The following is a 22,831-nucleotide window of genomic DNA, read 5'->3' as shown; positions in this document are numbered from 1 at the left end:
ATGCAGTATTAGAGTTTGATTAACTTCTCTTCCAGTAGGTGGAGCTGTGCCCACCGGGCCAAGCTTCTCCTCTCAATACATGGGAACCAATCACTGTGCCGCAGCTCCTCCTCCCAGACTGGGCGGGTCTCCAATCCTGAGTGCCTAGGGCATTCTCTTGTGTCTAGTCACTTCCCCACTTTTCCTCAAGCCAGGCCCCGCTCACCGGTGACGCTCACCACAATACTGGCTACATGCCAGGTCTGCTGCTCCCGGGAGCCCTGTTTTCATGAATGACTGGGCACACTCTCCCTGTTTGCCATTCCCTCAGACCCTAAGTTTGTAGAGCTTGGGGCTGAGAACCCTCAGCGAATTTTGCTAGCCCTCTGGTAGCCACGCCCCCGGTAGCTGGTGCAAGAGACCTCAGTTGTCAGCACTGGTGGGAGCGGTAGCAGGGAGTTCCGCGCCGCGGGTCCCGCACCACTCCTGATTCCCTTGGTCTGGCTATCACGCTCACGGGAGAGCTGGGAGGGGTCCTTAAGGTTTCCCCGCTGTGTGGAGAGGGAAGGCTAGGGTGTTACACACCTGTCGCAGCTGGTTTCAATGAAGTTATCTCCTCCGCCGCATTCTGGTGACATCAGTTCTCTGCCATGGTGGTATCCCATGCAAATGGTGACCGTTCATTCCCTTTTCCGGGTGACCAATGCAACGGGTGGGTCCTGAGTGTCTCTCCCAAGCCCCGTTTCAATCCTGTGGCCACTGCCTATGAAGGCTCAGGTGGCATTAACCTCCGTAGGATCAGAAGGTCCGACCAGTTGTTTCAGCGGATCGTTTAGTGCTGAGTCACAACAGTTTGTCTGTGAGAAGCAGGCGAACGGGAGCTTGAATTCAGCCAATCCGGGCTCGGTGTGTGTTCTGAGAGGCCCCGACTGTTCGCCCCAGATCCACGTCAGCTCAGCATTGCCTAGTGATCCTGAGCAAACAACATTAAGACGATTTACGACTCCCTATGCCCGCGCAGCTGAAGAGGTTAGAGACTTGATCTCTCCGCGCCCGCCGCCATGTTGGATCTTAAGCAAGAGATCTTAACTGAATGGGCTACCTATAGGCATAAGGCTATCTAAGAGAAAAACTGTTTGCTGTAACACAGCCTGGCCTCTGGATGGTTTTTCTGGATTATTATATACAATTTTAAAGTTGGTCTGTCAGCCGTAAAGTGTATGTAACAGATTTTGTATGTACATTTGCATGATAAGGGATCTGAATAGTCTGGAGCTAATTTGAAGGTGCCAAAAGGCAGTTCCCCTGGTGTGCAAGGATAGCAGGACATCAGAAGAAAGGGTTAAAAAGATTTAAATCTTTTAAACCCAGTGCTGGCACTCCCAGCACAGCTTCTCAGCCTGGCCCCAGGCAGCCACAGGTTATCTCACTGTGGGTCAAGGACACTAGCCCTAAACTTGGGGGTGGAGGGAAATCCCAGAAAAACTGCCTGGGCTCTGGAAAAATGCCCAAAGAGAACCTGGCGTCTACCCTGCCTTCCAGCCCCTTTTGTCCCATGGTGGGGTGGAAGCTCCTGAATGTGGCAGTGGGTTTTAGCACTGTTAGTTTATAATCTGGGGACAGGAATAGTCACCCCTTTAAAGATCTGACAGGACAACCCATTTGGCCAAGGGATATCCATCACTGGGGCAAAGCAGTTCTTGTTATAACAGAATCCCATCAAACCCAATGCCTGGGGAGACTGGCAGAATAAATAACTGTACCCAGAAAAGAAAAAGACAGAAACTAAGGCCAGTCTGTGTTTTGTAGGCAGCCTCTGCAAAGGCATCTTCAAGAAAACCTAAAGAAGAGGATGGAAAGAGCCTCCTCCGTTGTATATAAATATGCCTAGTATAAGAAAAAGACCCAAAGGATCCTCTGGGTATAATTGACAGTGGGGAACTCACTTGAAGTTGATGGCATTGTGATAATGATAAGAGAGACAGATCAGGCTCAAAAATAACCTGTGCTCCAACCCCGTGAATGCAACCTGGGGAAAAAAAGATTAAGGCACGGTTTTTGTATATGCTGGATTGTCTAAACCCCTCCTAATGAAATTTGTTGTGTAAATTAAAATCAGATAACATTCATAAGGATTGTTTCAGAATATGAATTTAAAGGGTCCAAACTAGAAAAGATAAGAAAGTTATAGGAAATAAATATTATGGAAGTATATTTTAGTCCAAAAATTAGAAGGTAAAAGAAATACTTCTGGATGAGAAAGTATTTGTCTGGTAAAGTAATAGACTTGTGCTTAAGTCCAAGATGGAAAAGAGGACAAAACTAAGGCTGTAAGCAAGTTGTGAATGTTTAAGTAAGTTGTAGAAGTTTTGTAGAAAGTAAGTCTCAAAAAGTTTGTGCTTGTTATTAAATTGGCTATAATTAGCACAAAGTTATTTGAACTTTAATGTACTAGTATTAAGCAAATCTGAAACATTGGTCTTATCTATCAAGATAATTTCCTCTATCCATTAGGTTTTGTTACTTAGGGAAACTAAGTCTTGCAGGAATTAGGTTTTGTACCTATTTTTTTTTAATTGTTGATAGTCTTATATTTTATTTATGTGGTGCTGAAAATAGAACCCAGTGCCTCACACATGCCAGCCAAGTGGGATGCTGCTGAGCCCCAGCCCCAGCCCTTGTACCTGTTTTAAAGTCTTTTAAATGATTAACTTTGTAACTGGTTAGGTGAAGAACTATTTATAACAATATAATTTACAGTCTAAATATATGTGACTAGATATAAGCATCCATCTGAGAACTATATCTATCGAGCCATGTCAAAGTTTACGAAATGAAAGTTTATCTAGGTTTACTGGCAAAGTAACCAATAAGTGCTCTCTATACATTTTATCTGACAGAGAAGGGCCACACTGTCATTTGAAGATGTGTCTTATATCTGTTTGCTTTGACTTAAATATATTTCTAATTATTAACACTGTTTCCTAAATGTATAAAAGATATAAGGCTATCCTTGATTTTTTTTTTTAACTAGTACTGCTAACCCATGCAGATCTGTGATTATTGTTACTGTTCACTATTGCTTCTAAATTGTATTTTAAAAGTTAAACTTAATTAAATGTAAAGCTTAGGAAGAACACTTAATACTAAGTTGGTGTTCTGTTTATTAAAATTATTTATAACAAAAAGTCTCAGATTTGTACATAAATAACAAATTTGGTTCGTATTTATGTCATTTGATGTTTCATAGCTGGATAAAATAACCTGTTGTCAATAAGTTATATATATATACACACTCTGTTACTCTTCACACTGAAATAAGAATGTAAATATATTTTTGGAAAGTCATAAGGAGAGCCTGATCTGTTTAAAGGCGACATTGTAAAATAGAAGCATTTGCTACTTTTTCCACAAAATTTAAGTTACAAGTTCTCTTAGCCTTTGTTTGATTCATGTTTCAGATGTAATGTTGTATTGTGTTATTTGTCAAGAGCCTGCCTTCCCTGAGATAAGGCTCTGCCTCCCACCTCACTCCATGTTAGAATGGCTCCAAAATGGGCTTGACTTGAGCTCACTTAAAGTTGTGTTCAAAAGATGGATTTTTGTTGTAAAGATTGCTATGTCCTCAAATAGGCGATGTAATACATAACTAAGTAAAGACTTAAGATTATAAAAATATTTTTCTTGGTTCATAGCTGTTACACAAACTGAATATGTTTTTGCTCTGTTAATTTCATTTTGTATTTTCCTTGTAAACTTTAGAACTATTGCCTGTTAGTGTTTTGCAGAGGTACTGCTTCTAATAAAACAACTTAAGTTTGAGATAATAAACCATTATCTATAGGACAGATAGTATACAATGCTGACTTCCAGTACTAACACTAATACCAATTAAATGAAAGGGGCAACTGTAAAATTATAGATATTGAAGTTGTAACTTGTTACTCCTACTTTAAGACTGGTGAAACAGACCTGTTGGGTGTTTAAAACCAAAAACTTGGAGATCAAAGTCAAGGAAGTAAAAGGGCCAAGGAAAAATCAGCCAACATTTTTGTCCTTGCTCTCTAAGGTCAGGCAGGACCCTTAGACAGCAGGACCCTGCTCTGGGCCCTGCAACTTTAGTGAGTCACCCAATCTTCTGATCAGGGAGATGGAGAGTACCCTATAGAACAGGAAGCCAACCAATGTACATACATTCTCCAAGAGGAGGGTTGTTAGAGAGGAATATGTCCCTTATGCTTCCAAGGGAAGCCATGTATGGTCAGCAAGACTCTAATCCATCCTGGCAGGTGGCAATACTGGTAGAGGAAATCTAAAGGAGCCAAGAGGTTTTGCACACATCCCTAATGAGTGGTCTGTGAAAGAATCTCAGCTGACTCTTTTTTTTTAATAAATTTGTCCTTTTAAATTATACATGACAGTACAATATATTTTGACATACATACAAGGAGTATAACTTCCCTTTTTTTGTGGGTGTACATGATATGGAATTACATTGGTCACATATTCATATAAGAGTATAGGAGGGCTGGGGTCGTGGCTCAGCCATAGAGCACTCGCCTGGCATGTGTGAGGTCCTGGGTTCATTCCTCAGTACCACATATAAGTAAATAAAATAAAGGTATTGTGTCCAGCTACAACTAAAAAAAAAAAAATTAAAAAAAATATAGGAAAGTTATTTCTGATTCATTCTACTGTCTTTCCTATCCCCATTTCCCCTCCCTTCCCTTTATTTCCCTTTGCCTAAACCATTGAACTTCTATTCTTTCCCCCATCCATTTATTGTGAGTTAGCATCCACATATCAGAGAGAACATTTGGCTTTTGGTTTTGGGGATTGGATTATTTCACTTAGCATGATAGTCTTCAGTTTCATCCATTTATACACATATGCCATAATTTCATTTTTTTTATAACTGAGTAATATTCCATGTGTATATATACCATATTTTCTTTGTCCATTTGTTGAAGGGCACCTAAGTTGGTTCCATAGCTGAGCTATTGTGAATTCAGCTGCTATAAACATTGATATGGCCAAGTCACTATAGTATGCTGATTTTAAGTCCTTTGGGTATAAACTGAGGAGTGGAATAACTAGGTCAAATGGTGGTTCTATTCATTCCAAGTTTTCTGAGGAATCTCCATACTGCTTTCCAGAGTGGTTGCACCAATTTGCAGTCCCACCAGCAATATATGAACATATCTTTTTCCACCACATCCTCGCCAACATTTATTGTTATTTGTATTCTTAATCATTGCCATTCTGACTGGAGTGGGATGAAATCTCAGTGTGGTTTTAATTTGCATTTCTCTAATTGTTAGAGATGTTGAATATTTTTTCATATATTTGTTGGCTAGTTCTTCTTTTGTGGAGTGTCTGTTCACAGAAGAAAATTATTGATTGGCTTATTTGTTTTTGTTTGTTTGTTTTGGTGTTAAGTTTTTTTGAATTCTTTATGTACTCTTAATGCTCTGTCTGAGGTGCAGATGGCAAAGATTTTCTCCCATTCTTTAGGGTCTCTCTTCACCTTATTGATTGTTTCCTTTTTAGCTGACAGTTAAGAGTTGATAGGAACAAGGTTAATTCTGACCAGCTTAGTCTTAAACACCTGGCAGGAAAGTATAGCAAGCACAGTGCTACATGGACATTTAAAAGGAAAAACAATGTTGTTGTTGTTGTTTAACATAACTTAAGACGTTAACTTAAGGCTAACTTGTGTCAGACCTATGAAAAGTAACTAAACCTGGAGGCCATAAAGGAAGAGTTCTTGTGTAGGAGTGCCTAATAATAATGATCACACAAGACTCTAGAGTCACAGTTTGTCCTGAGTTAATTTGAGCCTGATTTTGTTGCTGAAAGTTCCATCCTTGTCCCCAATGCCAATCCAATAATGAGGATACAGTCTTGAGAAAAAGGGGTGGGGGGAGGCTTATTGCTTTGCTAGCAAAGGAGAAACACAGGGGACTCCTGTCCCAAAGGCTGTGATTCTGCCCATCATGGGGAACAGGGTTTTTTGAAAGAGGTGGTTCAGAGAAAATATGATTAGGGAGGAGGGATCAGGAAGGAGAAAATCAGGGAAGAGAAGGTTAGGGAAAATAAATAAGGAGAAAGTGAAAAGAAGATCAGGGAGGAGGTTGGGGAGAAGAAGATTGGGGGGAAAATGTTAAGTTTTAAAGTGACAAGGGATACAGTCAAAGCATCAAGTGAATCCCTTTTGCAATCTAATCTCATAGACCTACAAATCTTTCGTATCTCCCACATTGATAAACTCTTTTTTAAACTGATATGATTATGAGCTACTGTCTTCATGGTTTTGAGAGATTAGCTTAAATATGAATTGCTTTTTCTGCTAATTGTTTACAAAAAAGGTAATGCTTTGATGTCTTGTTTTTTGTTGTGTTAGCATGCTCCTTGCCTTATGTATGCCTTGTCCAGATACCTGCCACTGTGGACCTGTGGACTACTCTGATGCTGAGTACCCCTAACTGTCCATGCCCTACCTGATAGAGAACAAGGACCTTGGGTTACTTCCCCCAGTTTTGCCCTCTTTCAGCAAGAAGCAACTTGGAGTGATCTTCACCCTTTTTTCTATAGCAATAAAATTTAGAAATTAACAGTGGGGAAATGTATTAGTGGTCCACTTTATACTTTGAATATATATAACCCTTGCTGCTCTACCACTGGCAACTTATTTTGAAAATGGACGTGTTTCTTTCTCTCTCTCCCTGCTCCTCTCTAAACTCAGGGAAAACAGGACTACCTTTCTTCCCCATTTTAGGCAGATTTATCTGTCCTTGAGTACACCATAGGAACAAAGTAGTCCAGACAATGGGGATGGTACCAGAGATCGCATATCTCAGAAATGACTGTCTCCCACATTAACAAGTAAATCACAACTCCAACTGAGAGCATATGGAATGTAGCCTTTGAATTACGGCTTTAAAAAAACAAACCCTGTTCCCCATGATGGGCAGAATCACAGCCTCTAGGACAGGAGTCCCCAGTGTTTCTTTTTCACTAGCAAAGCAATAAAACTTTTTTTTTTTTTTTTTTTTTAATGAGAAGAAGGAAAAAAGATTAGAGACCAACCTCAGCAACTTGGGCCCTAAGCACTTTAGCCAAGTCTCAGTCTCAAAATTAAAAATGAAATGGGCTGGGCATGTAGCTCAGTGGTGAAGCACTCCTGGGTTAAACCCCTAGAACCAAAAAAAAGAAAAAAGAAATACAGGTGCTGTGCTGCAAATTGATTGAAGGAATAATTGAACACTTTAAGTGGAAATTTTAAAGTCAGAAAGTAATCTTTGACTCAAAAATATCTCTCTTTGTAGTTGTTGTGCTTGAATCAGGATCCAAGAATGTATTTTTATTACCTCTTGTAATATATTACTTCTTGTCATAATATTTGTTTAATTTGACATACTCCGTTTTTTACCCCATGACATACATTTGTTGAAGAGACCAGGTAATTTGTCCTCTAGATTTTCCCATGTATTGACTTTGGCTGATAGCTTCTTGGTTTTTCCTGTATTTCCTTGTAGTTGGAGCTATGGAGGCTTGATTAGTTTCAGGTTTGATACCACCTTCAACCCCTTCAAGGATACTTTATCATTGCTTCCTGTTAGGTCATATTAGGAGGTACTTAATGTGTATTTGATCCAATTTTAGTGTTATTGATTTACGATTGATTCATGTCATATGCCTAATCCAACCATTATAAAGTTTCACGTACCTTAATAGTTTTAAAAATCACACATTGATGATAGTTACTCTGATTCATTTCACTGGGGTTAAAGTGATTTTCTAATTATTTCATTCTTTCTGCATTTACTAAAATAAATTTTTTTGTGAGGAAACGTATTTTCATCAACTATTTGGTTATCTGAAATACAAATTTAAGCAAAAATAGAAGAATAAATGCTGATTTTTTCACCCTTTTCTTACCTGTTTCAGACATTGGGTTGCATGATTTGCTTGTCTTTATTGGTATTTTGCTGTATACCAAACTTTCTTTGATTATTCTATTCTCTCTTTGCTTTGAGTTCTGTAAGGTTCATTCATTTTTAGAAAAAAATTCTATTGATTTTTTTCATATTCTCTGTAGTATGTATCCTTCTCAACTCAAAAAGCTTCTCTAAGGTTTCCCGAAGCATACTGTATCCAGATGAATTTACCTACTTAATTTTTGTCTTATTTCTTAGTGTTTGGTTAGATAAACGTGTGTGTGTGTGTCTTTGATTGCATTTTGCTGAAATACAATGAAAATAGAATAAAATATATCACATAGAGTAAAATCCATTAATCAAGTCTTTTCCTTTTTGATTCTGTTAAGGAAACTTTGTGTATTACAAAATTGTTTCCTGGTTTTCTTTCCAGAATCTTTTGCTCTACTTATCACATTTGGATCATTGATCTGCTAGTGACTTTTTTGGTTTGATGTGAAATAGGAGTTAAGGGTCATAGTTTTCCTTATGGGTACTTAGTTGACATAGCATTAAAGGCTCTGAACAGTACTTTAAAGATGAACCTCACATACTTCAGCATTTCCCAAATTTATGTGGAATACAGATCTTTTTTCTATAATGCTTTGGGGAACATTGATCTCTAAAGGATTGATTAGCTGGTGTTGTAAAGGAAATATTACACAATTATTAATTTGAGTCAAATACTGTTATTATTAAAATTTCTAGAACAAATTGAAAACCTGTATAAATCAGGTGACCTTATATATGAGTCCATTTCTGGACTCCATTCTTTTTTATTGCTTTGTGTTTATCATTGGATTGATATCACAGTATCTCATTATAGTTTTATAATGGATCATGTCTGATATTGTAAGTACTTTAGCTTGATTACAGTTCTTCAGGATTGTCTTGCAGTCTTTTGTGTTTCCTTATACATTTTAGGATCAGTTTACACACACACAATAAGCTTGAGATTTTGATTGAGATACTTGATTTCTAATAGATTAACTAGAGTAGAATTGTCATTAACTAACTAACATCGAATCTTCCATCTGTAAATATATTATATTCTCCATTTATTTAGGCCTTTAATTTCTTGTGAAAATATTTTTTTAGTTTGGGTTTTTTTTTATTGTTTTAGATGTATAGGTCATTTTTTCATTAGATTTATTTTTAAGAATTTGTTAGGAATTTGCAGTTATACAACTGTCAGAAGAAGGCAGTATATTAGATGAACAGTATTACCCTGTTGAAGTTGTTTTGTATTGAATTTTTTACTATTTGAAGTTGTAATTATTGATACAGTACTCAGTTTGGTCCTTCAAGATTTTGTGCAGTTGTAAACTTTTTATTACTAAAGGGAACGTATTTTTAGTACTGGGGGAAATAATAAGAGTTGCTATACCATCCCTACTTCATGAGGATTTATATATCCCTACTTTGAGGATTTATAAATCATAATTATTAAATTATGTTGTGTGTTTTAGGGTTGGTTTTACAGGAATTGAGGTTAATAAGCCTTTGGGTAAAGTTTGTATTTATCTGGGTATGAGTTGGGCTGTGTTTATTATTTGTTGTGGCTCTAGGCGTCCAAATCTAAAATATTTTCTGGTATCCTTGCTTTTATTTCCCCTGTTGTCTTTTGGTTTCCTTAGAGACTCCTGCTAAAATAAGGTCTGAGCTTTGTAGATCTTTCAGCTGTGTCCCACTGTTGTTTTTTTGTTTGTTGTGAGGGTTTTTTTGTTTGTTTTGTTTATGGTACCAGGGATTGAACTCAGGGCACTCAACCACTGAGCCATATCTTCATCCCTATTTTGTATTTTATTTAGAGACAGGGTCTCCCTGAGTTGCTTGGCACCTTGCTAAATTGCTGAGGCTGGCTTTGAACTTGCAGTCCTCCTGCCTCAGCCTACCAAGCCACTGGGATTACTGGCATGCCTGGCAGCTGTGTTACACTGTTGTGCAAGAGCTTGTTTGATGGTGGTAGTAAAATATGAGAAGAGTGAAAGCATTCCAAAATCCTTCCATTGATTTGCTCAATTGATCTTATCAATAGTCTTTAGTGAACCTGCACCCATAGGCTGTGACCTTCACAAGTTCTCAGCTTTATCCTCTCCCCGTAGGTGATTTAAAGAGTGCAGGGGCTAGAGTTGAGTATTTCCTGTCCTCAGATCAGTTAAGTTTCCTCTGAGAATGGTGCTTTGTTTAAAAGAACCAAATGCTCTAGGCATATTTCAAAATAGTTGTTTTCCCCTACTCTTGCTACTTTTTTTTTTCCCCTCCAAATCTTTACCCTGATATTCCAATGGGGCTTCAGTAGGTACAATTCAGGAAATTGTGCCACCACCACCACTCAAGACTGGGCTTCAGGAGTTTTACTTCTCAAGCTAGTCTAAGCCCAGTTTTTGGCAATTGGTCCATTATAATTTATGTATTCTTACCAGTACTGGCTCTTGCAGCAGGCTCCTGTCCCTGGTAATCAGTGATTATTCTCTGACTCCACTTTTCAGGGCAGCACTTTACTCTCAATTTTCTGATGGATATAAAAGTTGATGATTTTCTGTTTGTTCAACTTTTTTGTTTTTCAGTTAATTTACATAGCATTTCATTATTATGAGGGCAGAAGTGATGATTTCCAAGCTCTGTATATGTTGAACTAGAAACCAGAAATCTTAATCAGTGTTTCACTAAGTGACATCTTTGCACAAGTGCAGTATCAAATTGTCCATAGGCTATTTAAAAATTATAGTGGATAAAGCAATCAGTAGTTCATTCATACATTTCACAAATTTTATATGAATTGTTAATTATGACCACCTGGAAACCCTTTAAATTTGCAGTGATGGGTTGTGTGCATGCTTAAAACATTAAATAGTAACTACTGAGAACCATCATGAATGTCCTAAAATTAGGACTATTAAACCTTTGACAAAAATTTTGATACATTAGGAAGAAAGAGCTTGAAATTGTGGCAGGGGCTTGGAACTGTAAATCAAGATTAGATTTTGATTCTATATCTACCACTAACAATGAATTGGAAAATTCAGATTTAGAAAGAGATCAGAGTTAGAAATAAAGATTTTTGTTATATTAATACAGACAGCCTTCTACACTCTCTGATTCAACCAACCAGGAACCAAAGTATTTGGAAAAAAAATGGTGTCTGTACATGTACAGAACTTTTCTTGTCATCATTCCCTAAATATTATTTACATAGTACTTACATTGTATTAGGTGTTATGAGTAATCTAAGAAGGATTTAAAGTATACAGGAGGATGTGCTTAGGTTACATACAAATATGCCATTTTATATGAGGGTCTTAGGCACCTGTGTATTTTTTTTTCTGCAAGATGTCTTGAAACCAGTTCCCGTGGACTTACCATCTTAAATTTTCTTTACTGGGAGGAGAGATCTCTTGAGCCTAGGATATCTTTACCCTCTCTGAGAGTATTCCCTAGCACTTTGCAAACATGAAAAGTAAATAATTTTAAGAATGGATTTAACAGCTGGACATGGTGGTACACACCTGTAGTTGCAGCAATTCAGGAGGCCTAGGCAGGAAGATCATAAGTTCAAAGCCAGCCTTAGCAAATTGGCAGGACCTGTCTCAAAATTTTAAAAAAGGGTTAGGGATGTAGTTCAGTGGTTAAGCACACCCCTGGGTTCAATCCCCCAAATGAGGTGTAGGATTTAAGGATATATTTTTAGACAAACTGATGTTTTGGTGAGATATTTATATAGACCCATTTTGCCAATAAATAAATATTCATCGAGAATTTAGGATGGAAGACTTTTTTTTTTCCTTTTTTATGGTGCTGGGTATTGAACCCAGAGCCTCATAGAAACTAGGCAAACATTCTACCCCTGAACTGTATCCCTAACCCTGAAGATAGAAATTCTTCCACTGTTCCACTACTATGCAGTGTGATCCTTAAAAGACTTCATAGTAGTTCCTCATTTTAATTTTTTTTTTGAATGAATGAACTTCGTTCATTTCACCATAAGTACTTTTACACTGTTGAGCAGGAAAGAATCTGATAGCCATTGTTCCTCACCTTTTTTTCTATAGTATAACATTTTCATGTTACAATGTTTTTCTCTACATTCATAAGAAATGGAAAATAGAGTTAAAATGTTGGTAAAAGTGTTTTATTTCACAAATAGAAAAAAGTTAAGTTTAGTAGAAGTCAAATTTTGAGATTTATATTTTAAACTATTCCTTATTTAAAAATATGTACATATTATAGATGTGTGACCATCTTATGTTCTATTATAGGCAATACAAGGACCTGTGGAATATGAGTGATGACAAACCCTTTCTATGCACTGCCCCTGGATGTGGCCAGGTAATAGATATTAGTTACTTTAAATAATTTTGTATGTTTTCGTTTGTTAGAACATTGATGGTAGAGTACATTGTTATTTAAAAAGCCCTGTCTTACAGTGTTTTTAAAGAGTTAAGGTAAAAACACTTTGGGAAAGAATTTCTTCTTTTCATTTTTTTCTTCAGTAACATATCTGAGTTTTAGAAAATACAGTCTAAGGGAGGGTGTGGGGTTGGGGGAGTATTTTGTAATAGAAATGTAAAAATCTAGGATTTTTAAAGTTATAAATCTGACCAACATTTATCAAAAAACATTGGTATACTATCTAATTAGAAATCAAACACGTGTCTTATATAAAAATTGTTTTATGTGTTGAACTCTTATGAAATTAACTGATATTTACCTCTGATATTATCACTAATGTATCCATGTTCTTAAATTAATATCTTTAATATAGAACATGTGTGGAAGCAGTTTCAGAAAATAATAAATATTTCAGATTTTTAGTAGGCCATTAAATCATTAATCTATTATAATTATCCTATTCTTCAAATAAATATAAACACTAAGAAAGAATAAATTTGATGTATACTGAAATTCAGCATACTTAAATATGGATTTTAGGTCATAAGCATTAAAGTACTTCATTAGTTCTCATTTTCTGTAATCACTATTTTAATTGAGATAGAAGTCATGTATGATAAACTGCATAAAACTCACATTGTGGTAAATTTTAACATGTATGGACTCAAGAAAACATCACTACAAACAAGATAGCAAACATACCCTTACTCCAAAAATTTTCCTCATGCCCATTTGTAATTTCTCTCACCCTGTCAACCCCTGATGTACCTGCTGTCACTGTAGATGTATTCATTTTCTAAGTTTTATATAAATGGAATCATACAGTTTGTGTATTTGTCTAACTTCTTTTATGCCACATAACTTAAGATTTCTAGTGAATTTTAATTAGTCTGAATTAGTCTTTTTTTTTTTTTTTTTTTTTTTTTGCTGTAGCTATATCCCACAGACTGGATACTAAGTAATTAAAAAAAAAAAAAAAGTTTATTTAGCTCATGGTTCTAGAGGCCAAAACCAGTGTGAACCTTCCTGATGGGGTAATCTATAAAACCTCTAGACAGTTTTGGGCATCTCAGCAGGACTAAACAAGCTTCCTCTTGCTCTGTCTTATGAAGTTATTAATTATATAATGAGGGACCCAGCTTTATAACCCTGTTAATCCTAATTATCTCCCAAAGGCCCCAATTCCAAATACTATTAACATGACTTTAGGTTTTAAAGTTTCTAACATGTGGATTCCTGGGGACATACCCAAACTATAGCCTCTATGTTATATGATCAATAATTAATTCCTTTGCACTGAGAAATAATATTTCATCTTTCCACAATTCATTCATTTACTTGTTTATGATAGACATTTGACTTATTTCCAGTGTTTAGTTATCACAGATAGAAAGTTTGTGTGAATATTAGTATACAAGTCTTTATCTGAATATGTGCTTTTGTTTCTCTTAGATGATACCCAGAAGTATGATGATGGGATTATGTGATGGGTTTATGTTTGACTTTTTAGAAAGTTACCAAACTGCTTCCCAAAATGGATATCACTTTACATTTACATTGACAATTTATAAGAGATTTAATTATACCCTGTGCTTGTCAACATTTGATGTTGTCAGGTCTTTAAAATTTTAGTCATCTTCATGTGTGTATACTGGTGTCTCATTGTAGTTTTAATTTGCATTTCTTTAATGAAAAAATGAGCACTTTTTCAAAATGTATTTATCAGCCATTTGTATACCTTATTTTTTGTGAGGTATCATTTCAGATCATTTTTTGTTTCTAAAACTTAGGTTGTCTTTTAATTACTGAGTTGTGGCATTTCTTTATATATTTTAGATACCTGTGCTTTGTCAAATATTCTCTTCAAGCCTGTGATTTGCATCTTAGGTTTCCTAATAATTTTTGATGAACAGGTGTTTCTAATTTTAATGAAGTGTGATATATAATTTTTACTCTTTTATGTTTTGTGTACTCTGTAACTTGCCTAAGAAACTTCTGCCTACCCTTAGGTCACAAAGATATTTGTCCTTTCTTTCCTCTAAAAGCTTTTTTTTTTTTTTTTTTTTTTTAAGCTTAGGCTTCTGATTTCATCTTGAACTAATTTTCATATACAGTGCGAAGTATAGATTGAAGTTAATCTATTTTTCCTGATATAGTTTCTCAGACAGTCATCAATTGTTGAAAAGATGTTTCTTTCTCCATTAAATTGCTTTGGTTCCTGTATAGAAAACCAAATGATTATATAAGATGAGGCTGTTTCTGGGCTTTTATATTTTTGTTTCGGTCATCAGTCTCAGCTTTTATGCCAGTTCCACATTTTCTAGCTTTGCAGTTTGTGTTCCAGTCAGATAGGGTAAGTTCTTCAATTAAGTTCTCCCTTTTAAAGATTGTTTTGGTTAGTCTTTTAATTTTTAGTAATTCTGGTGAAGATGTTAGTGGTGTCTTGTGATTTCAATTACCTGGTATCGATATTGAGCGGGATAAAGACAGGAGTTAACACAGTTGATGCTGTTTTAAATAGATTGGTCAGGAAATGTGTTTGAACAAAGAAATGAAGAAAATGTGCATATATTTCTTTTGTATTAGAGCATATAATGGTCAGTGGGAGGTAGGGTTAGAGGTTAATCAGAATGATAGAAAAAAGAAGAAATATCCTGTAGAATTTTGCATACTGTTTGTATGCAAAATATACTACAGAACAGTAAGAAACTATTCCTGAGATAAGAGTGAAATTTAGGGAGATTAGAGGCTAACAGCAATTCAGATGAGAGATGGACTAGGTGGCTTTGACTAAGTAGTAATGGTGGACATAGAAATAGACTAACTTGACATCTGTTTTGGAGTTATATTTGATATGCATTTTCCTATAAAGTTAAGAGAGCTTAAAAAAGTTTAACAAAATACCTGACATAATCAACTTATAAGGAGAAAATATTCATTTTGGCTCACAGTTTTGGAGGTTGCTGTCCATGATTGGTTAGTCCTGTTACTTTGGGCCTGTGACAAGACAGGACATACATCATGGCAGGAGCAAGAAACAGAACCAACCACTTATATCACAAGCAGAGTGCCAAGAAGAAGAGGAAGGGGCTAAAGTCTCTTTCAGGGGCACTCCGCCAGTAACCTACCTCCCATAAGGCCCCAACTCTCAGTATTTCCACCTTTCCCAATAATGCCCACTTGGGAACCAGATCTTTAACAATCAAGATGATCCAGACTACAGCAACAGCTAATGAAATATGTTTCCAGGACTATCTTTGGACATTATCCAGTTTGGTCATGTTCTAGCAGTTGTTCTTGAAAATACAGACTCAGACAAGCGCTTACCTAATTCTTTGTCCTTATTCTCTTCTGCTTAAAATAGTTGGAATGTTTCTGTTATCTTGTGATTGACTCTGTTTTAGTCAGCTTTTTTGTGGCTGTGACTAAAAACCCTGTCAAGAACAATTTTAGAGGAGGAAAAGTTTATTTGGGGGCTTACAGTTTCAAAGTTCTCAGTCCATAGACAGCTGGCTCCATTTCTCAGGGCTCAAGGTGAGGCTGAACATCTTGGTGGAAGAGTGTGGTGGAGGGAAGCAGCTTACATGATGATCAGAAAGCAGAGAGACTCCTTGACAAATACTACAAAATATATACCCCAAAGGCCTGTCCCCAATGACCCACCTTTTTCAGCCTCACCCGTCTTCATTTACCACTGAGTTAATCCCATGAGGGCACTAATTCACTGATTGAATTAAGGCTCTCATGACTTGGTCATTTCTTTAAGCCTTCTTGCATTGTCTTGCACATGAATTTTTGGGGAAAATTCTAAACATAACAGACTTCTTACTAATATACATACCTTTGTTTATAAAAAGCATTGTGTTTAAATTCATTAAAACAGAAGAAACTGATGCCAGATGTTAGAATATATGTGTATATATGCATCATAAGAGTTTTTATTTCCTAAAAGACTTCTAACATTAAATTTATGGCATATGAAAAACATTAACAAGTTGATATTTGACTCTCCACTTCCCTTTTCCATCTCCTGATATCTGATAATTATTGTACTATTCTTACATTGTCAAGGTTTATAAAACTTAAATTTTGTCTTATAACTCTCATATTTATTTAGTTTCTATCTTAAAATGGTATAGAGAATAAGGGTTGAAAACAAAGCATTTGGGCACTCGAGTGTTTAAAACTCAAAATAGAAGGAGAATATAACTAAGACACAATAGCCAGTGAGGAAAGTTGAGTCCTGGAAGTCAAGTAAGAAATGTTTTGAAGTTGTTGTTGTTGCGGGGGGGGGGGGATATAGCCATATAGCATCAAATGAGAATTTAGTATTTATTTGATTTAGAAATTCTTAGGGCTACACCTGTAGCTTAGTGGTAGAACATTTGCCTAATGTGTGCAAAGTCCTAACTTTGATCCCCAGCATTGCAAAAAGGTAAAAAAAAAAAAAGAAAGAAAGAAAAGAAAAGGAAAAAAAAGTGAAGATAATTAGAGACCTTGGTGAGAGTAGCTTCAGTGAAGCAGCAGGAACACCTGTGTTGATCAGAGTAGTTTAGAGAATGGGGGGAAAAAAGAGAATGGAGGGGCTAGTTGTGGCTCAGTGGTAGAGCACTTACCTCTCAAATGTGGGACCCTGGGTTTGATTCTCAGCACCACATAAAAATAAATAAACAAAATAAAGATATTGTGCCCATGTATAACTAAAAAAAAAGAGAGAGAGAGAGAGAGAAGAGAATGGAGACATTGTAAGAGCTCTTTCTTGGAGTGTAACCTAAAGGGGAAAGTATGATATATAGCTGGAGAAGGATGTAGAATTGAAGATGAATTTTGTTTGTTTGTTTTGTATTTTAAAGTAGGAATGTGGGCTAGGGTTGTGGCTCAGTGGTAGAGCGCTTGCCTAGCATGTTCGAGGCCCTGGGTTCAATCCTCAGTACCACATAAAAATAAGTAAATAAAATAAAGGTATTAGGTCCAACTACAACTAAAAATTAAAAAGTAGGAATGTAACAAGCATATTTGTTACTGCAGAGTTAGGGGACCACTGCAGGAATGGGGTCCTTAAGTAGGTAAGAGTAGATATGATCCAGTTATGAAGTGAAGGAACTATTGTTAGATAAACCATGAATAGTTTGCTCATAGTAACTGAGTGAAGAGAAGAGAAGTGTGGAAGATTTGAATATAGAAAAGAAATCATACCTGAACTTAAGACATACAAACATATCCTTCAATATAGTCACCTTAAAAACTACACTTCTGTTTGTTTCATTGAACCAACAAAATAACCTTTCGAGACTTTGAGGCTTTGACACATTTTTGAAATAGCCTAAGGGATGGCAAATTTTTAGCCCTTTATATTACTTAGGATACAAGTTAGCACACAGATGCAACCTAATAATGTATATATTTGTCTCTTATGTAAATAATCCAGAAGTAGGAATTCCAGGGTCAGTAGGCTGCCTCTGTCATCCTCAACAAGTGACTTCCATTTGTATCTCCAAGAAGCTATTCCTGCTCATGCCATCAAGTCCACAATAATAGTAAGGAAAAAGGGAAGCAGAACATACAGTACATCTCCATCATTTTCAAGTCATTAGCTAGAAGTAATAAATTCATAATTTTCAATCATTCCTTTTAACCAGAATTTAATTAGTGGCCACTCATTTGCAAAGGAAGCTAGAAAATGTAGTCTTTGTTGTGGATGACTAAATGCTCACCTGAAATGCAGAACATTTTATTTTTATTGAAGTAAAAGGAGGACTACTTGTTAGGAGACAGCTAGCAGTCCTTGTCATAGTTTTCAGAAATGGTTTTAAATTTGGATACATAGCAAAAAATCAGTGGGATCCTGAGTCTAGTTAGATAAGCTTAAAACAAAGTTACTGAAGTCTTGAGTTAGTTAATAGTAATGTACTAATGTTGGTTTCGTACTTTTGAACAGTATACCTAGTAATGAGAAAACATTAGGGGAACCAAAATTGGTTAAGAAGCATTTAGGAATCTCTTGCTGTCTTTTCTGTGAATTTAACAGTTTTCCAAAATGAAATGTAACTGAGAACAAAGTAACAACAAAAACAGCTCTACCTGTGAAATATATATGTACATAAAATTTACCTATCCAGCCACAGAATAGGGCTTCCAAATATTTATCAGATATTTATCATATGTATTTTTTAATCTGTGCCCAACTTGTTTCAAAAAGGATTGGAGGACTTAAAGGTTTATATAATAGTCATCTTAGTAATAAAAACATTTATAATGATAGCATTTTTTTATTTAGCTAGTCACTGATACTAAGAACTTGACGTGTTCTATGTCATTTAATCCTTGTAACAGCCCTGTGAAGTCAGTATTTTTAGCCTCGTTTTACAGACAAGGACTAAACTTGAGACAAATTGCTGAATTTTTGTGAGTCACAGAATTAGTAAATACTAGTGCTAGGTTTGAATCCAAGCATATTCTTGTGTAACATATATAATGAGTCATCCCTAAATAGCATGCTAAGATACCAAGAGATTCTTACTTGAATACTGTTCCTTATATGTGTATTTTTTCTTGACATTAAAAAAATTATTTCCTTTTAATTATAAAAGTACCACAGAAAATGTCAGCAAGTTTAAAATGACAAAATAATTCAAAGCAAAACACAAGTATTGGAGCACGCCTGTAAAATCCCAGCTACTCAGGAGGCTAAGGCAGAAGGATAAAGGTTTGAGGCCAGCATGGGCAACTCAGTGAGATACTGTCTTAAATAAAATGAAACAAGGGCTAGGGATATAGCTCAGTGGTAGAGTGCTTGCCTAGCATGTAGAAGGCCCTGGGTTCAGTGCCCAGTGCTGCAAAAAAAAAGAAGAAGAAGAAGAAAAATTCAAAGAGAACTTTCATTAGCATTTTGGAGCATTTCCTAAATTCTGCCTCTCATTCAAAACAAAATTAGTTCATGCTTGGTGGCTTACTCATATAATCCCAGTGGCTTAGATCTGGAGGCTGAGTCCAGGAGGATCACAAGTTCAAGTTTAGCATAAGCAATTGGCAAAGCCCTAAGCAACTTAATGAGACTCTGTCTCAAAATTAAAAATAAAAAGGGTTGGGGATGTAGTTCAGTGGTAGGGCACCCCTGGGGTCAATCCCCAGTGTGTGTGTGTGTGTGTGTGTGTGTGTGTGTATAAAAGAGAGAGAGAGAAGGGAAAAAAAAAGATTAGGATCATACATGTGCAGAGCCCTGGGTTCAATCCCTATCACTGCAAAACAAAACAAATAAGTACTTAAAATAATCTCTGTGTTATAATACCATTTTGTATTACTGACCAAAATGTAACCTGGCTACTGTCAACATTCCATTTGTTAAATCTTGCTGAGAATAGAAATAATGTAGTCTCTCTTTAGATTGAAATATTATTTCCAGGAAATTGAAAGTTGTGAATAAGAATTAATTTTACAAGCACCAATTTGGTGTTGATAGTGCAAATCACTTTTCTTATCAGTAAGCAGTAATATTATTACCAGTATTAATTTTAGCTTTAACACACTTAATGGACTTAGTTGAAAATTTCAAATGACTATTTACAATTTAAAATGTATTTTGTTACTAATAGTACCTAAGAGAAAGACTTTAGAAATTGGTACAAAGAGTTCACCTGATGATTCTTGCTGTTAAATCTTTTTTTATTATGCCTAATTAACTGTTAGGTATTCCACAATGAGACTCCTGTTAATTTCAGTTGTATTAAAGCAATGTTCTAAGGAATGCCGTAAGAGACAGAGATAATTTAGTGAAAATTGATTTAATATTGGTACTCTTTTGTTTTATTTGTAATGTATTTGCCTTGGTGATATTCTCATTGAAAATAGCTTCTTTGGTAAAATGTACTTTATAAGCAGTTTTCAAAGTATGTATATATATATAGAGAGAGAGAGAGAGAGAGAGAGAGATTGGCTTTATATTTACTCTAAAGTCTCAGTTAAGGCAGGCTTCTTTTAATCAGTAACTTCTTGCTTTTCAAGTTCTTCAACTAGTGAAAGAGGTAGTAAAATGAGCTATTGGCTTGATAACTAGAAAACTTATTTGTGTCTATTTAATATGTTAAATAGGAATAATAATCAGTATATTGTAGATGTGAGTGAATATATAAATATAGAATGACTGATTTTTTTATAAAGTTAATTCTGGTGAGTAGTAGAGCCTTGTAAACACAGATTTCTCAGCAGAGTTTACATTAGTTGCTTACATTAATTTATTATGGGAAACAACTGATTCACCTTCCTCCCATCTGTCAGGTTATCCTTCCTTTTTAACTTTCTAAGAGAAATGGTTACCTATCAGGAATCTAACAACAACAACAACAACAAAAAACACACACACACTTTTTTTTTCACTGCTTTTCTCATTGTTTATTGAGTAATAGATTTCAAGCTTCTGTTGCTTAACAAAATACTTGTATTTTTGTGAGTTTCTATAGCATTTTGCATTGGGGCTGTGCTTTGAATTGCCTAGAAGAAAAAAATTAACATGAATTCAGTGTTGGTATTGCTAGTAAGATCACTATAATTTTTCTAGAAAACTTATCTTCCCTTTAGTTTTGAAGCAGTTCACATAGATGGTGCACATACACATACACACACACACACACATATTTCAGCATTTAATAGTTACTTTTAAGTATTTGTTGAAAAAAGAATACTGTACCTATGTGTACATGCACACACACACATTTTGACCAGATTGCCTCTTCATGCTGATTTTAATTTTCTTGTTTAAAGTAAATGTTTTAAGATATAGCCAGGGTCAGAGTCACCTTTATCAAGGGCCAAATTGAGTATATTTTGTCCTTCACATTAGAAAGTGTGTGTATATAAATAATACCAGTGTATGATCACTAGTCCCTTTATAAACAACATTTAGGTAAATTCAATCTGTGGATCCCCTGAGAGTTTATAAATGCATCTTTCTTGGATTTCTTCTTTTAATGTTAGTTCATATGATCCTGAGTATTTGTTACAACCACTCCTTTTCACTTAGGATAAAGCTTAGTGCTCTCATATTTGTTTTGTAAAGAAGACAGTGTTATTTGCTTTATAGGTAGTTTCTCTGTCTCTTCCACCCTCCCCTTTCTTTCTCTTTGAAGTGCTGGGGATTAAACTCAGGACCTTGAGCATGGTAGGCACACGCTACCACTGAACTACAATCCCAGTTCCTGAGCTGTATACCTAGCCCCAGTTACTTTTTTTTTTAATAACTGTATTTTATTTGTTTCTTTTGTATGTGGTACTGAGGATCGAACCCAGTGCCTCCTTATACATGCTAAAGCAAGTGCTCTACCACTGAGCCACAACCCCAGCACCCCCAGTTGATATTTGATTTGAATATATGTGGTCAAAACTAAGCAGAGAATACAGATAGAATAAAATTCCTAGAAGAAAAATTTGTAAGTTATTCTTATTAATTTTACCAACTTTACAGTTTTAAAATCTGAAACCTATACTGAAATGAATTCATTCACAAATATTTAATGATTTCCTTTAGTGGAAAAACCACATTGTGACATTCTTTGGAACATAAAATCAATGTTGCTTTAATATACTTTTAGTGTAGAATATAAGACACATACATTTAAAATTGTTATACAAAATATAAAAAGCAATAAAATAATGTTAGTAAACTACAGATATGTTCATTCTCTAGGAGCTTTGTTATTTAGCAGTCTTGTCAAAAGTGCCACCAATACTTATTCCCCAAAAGTTGGGAGGGATTCTTATAATGATAAAGTAAAAGGAAGATAGTTCCTAAGTGGGGAAAAGATTGTCTGAGTGCCCCTAGATGATGCTCAGTAAATGTCTGAATAGTTAATGAATTAATAAGGCAAGGGACAGAAGTATTGTTGTATCTGAACACTTTTATAGTATCATTAAAAATTTTTCTTAAAAACTTACTTTTAGAATAAACCATTTAGTTTGGCTAGAAAGTAGTTCACATAGATTCTGCAAAAATAAATTTTTTTCATATATTATAGTTACTTTTATAAGTGTTTGTTAGAAAATGGACATCTATCCATCTATCATTCTTTTCTTAATGACTATAAATTTTGACCAGATTGCCTTTGATGGAAATAAAGGAAGGTTCTGAGGATCATAAAATAATAGTTAATTTTCCCCTGGTGTGAAGTAATCTAAAGACTAAATGATAAAATATAGCTAAAGCATACTACTAGCATACTACTACATGTTATATTTGGAGGATGATAGTAGGAGCTTGGCCTACTTAAAAAAAACATGAAAATATGTATGCTATTATGATAGGTGCTATAACCAGTGTGTTACACAGAGCATAATGGACATAGATAAAGGTTTTTTTACATCTGTAGGCTGAGGGCTAGTGATGATATAGGTACTCCATGGCATGCTTGAAAAAAAATTAGAATAAAATATATAGTGGGGGAAAATATTTAATTGTTTTACATTGTTTTAGGGTTAGACTAAAGCTACTG

General features: G+C 35.4%; 1 protein-coding gene across 7 annotated transcripts in view; it reads left to right on the top strand.

Annotated features, from left to right (window-relative positions):
* Atf2 (activating transcription factor 2) overlaps positions 1-22,831 on the top strand; it is a 101,971-nt gene that overhangs the window by 35,272 nt on the left and 43,868 nt on the right. For all 7 annotated transcript variants that reach the window (XM_058580213.1, XM_058580214.1, XM_046447329.2 and 4 more), the window contains one exon: positions 12,218-12,287. In XM_058580213.1, the coding sequence (XP_058436196.1) occupies positions 12,218-12,287 (70 nt within the window). The remainder of the gene's footprint in view (positions 1-12,217; positions 12,288-22,831) is intronic.

This window comes from Marmota monax, unplaced genomic scaffold (genome assembly GCF_021218885.2).
Source record: "Marmota monax isolate L192 unplaced genomic scaffold, Marmota_monax_Labrador192_F-V1.1 WCK01_AAM20220418_F8-fsc00007, whole genome shotgun sequence".
NCBI lineage: Eukaryota > Metazoa > Chordata > Mammalia > Rodentia > Sciuridae > Marmota > Marmota monax.
The sequence above is the reverse complement of the archived record's forward strand: the minus strand, read 5'-3'. Positions and strand labels throughout refer to the sequence as shown.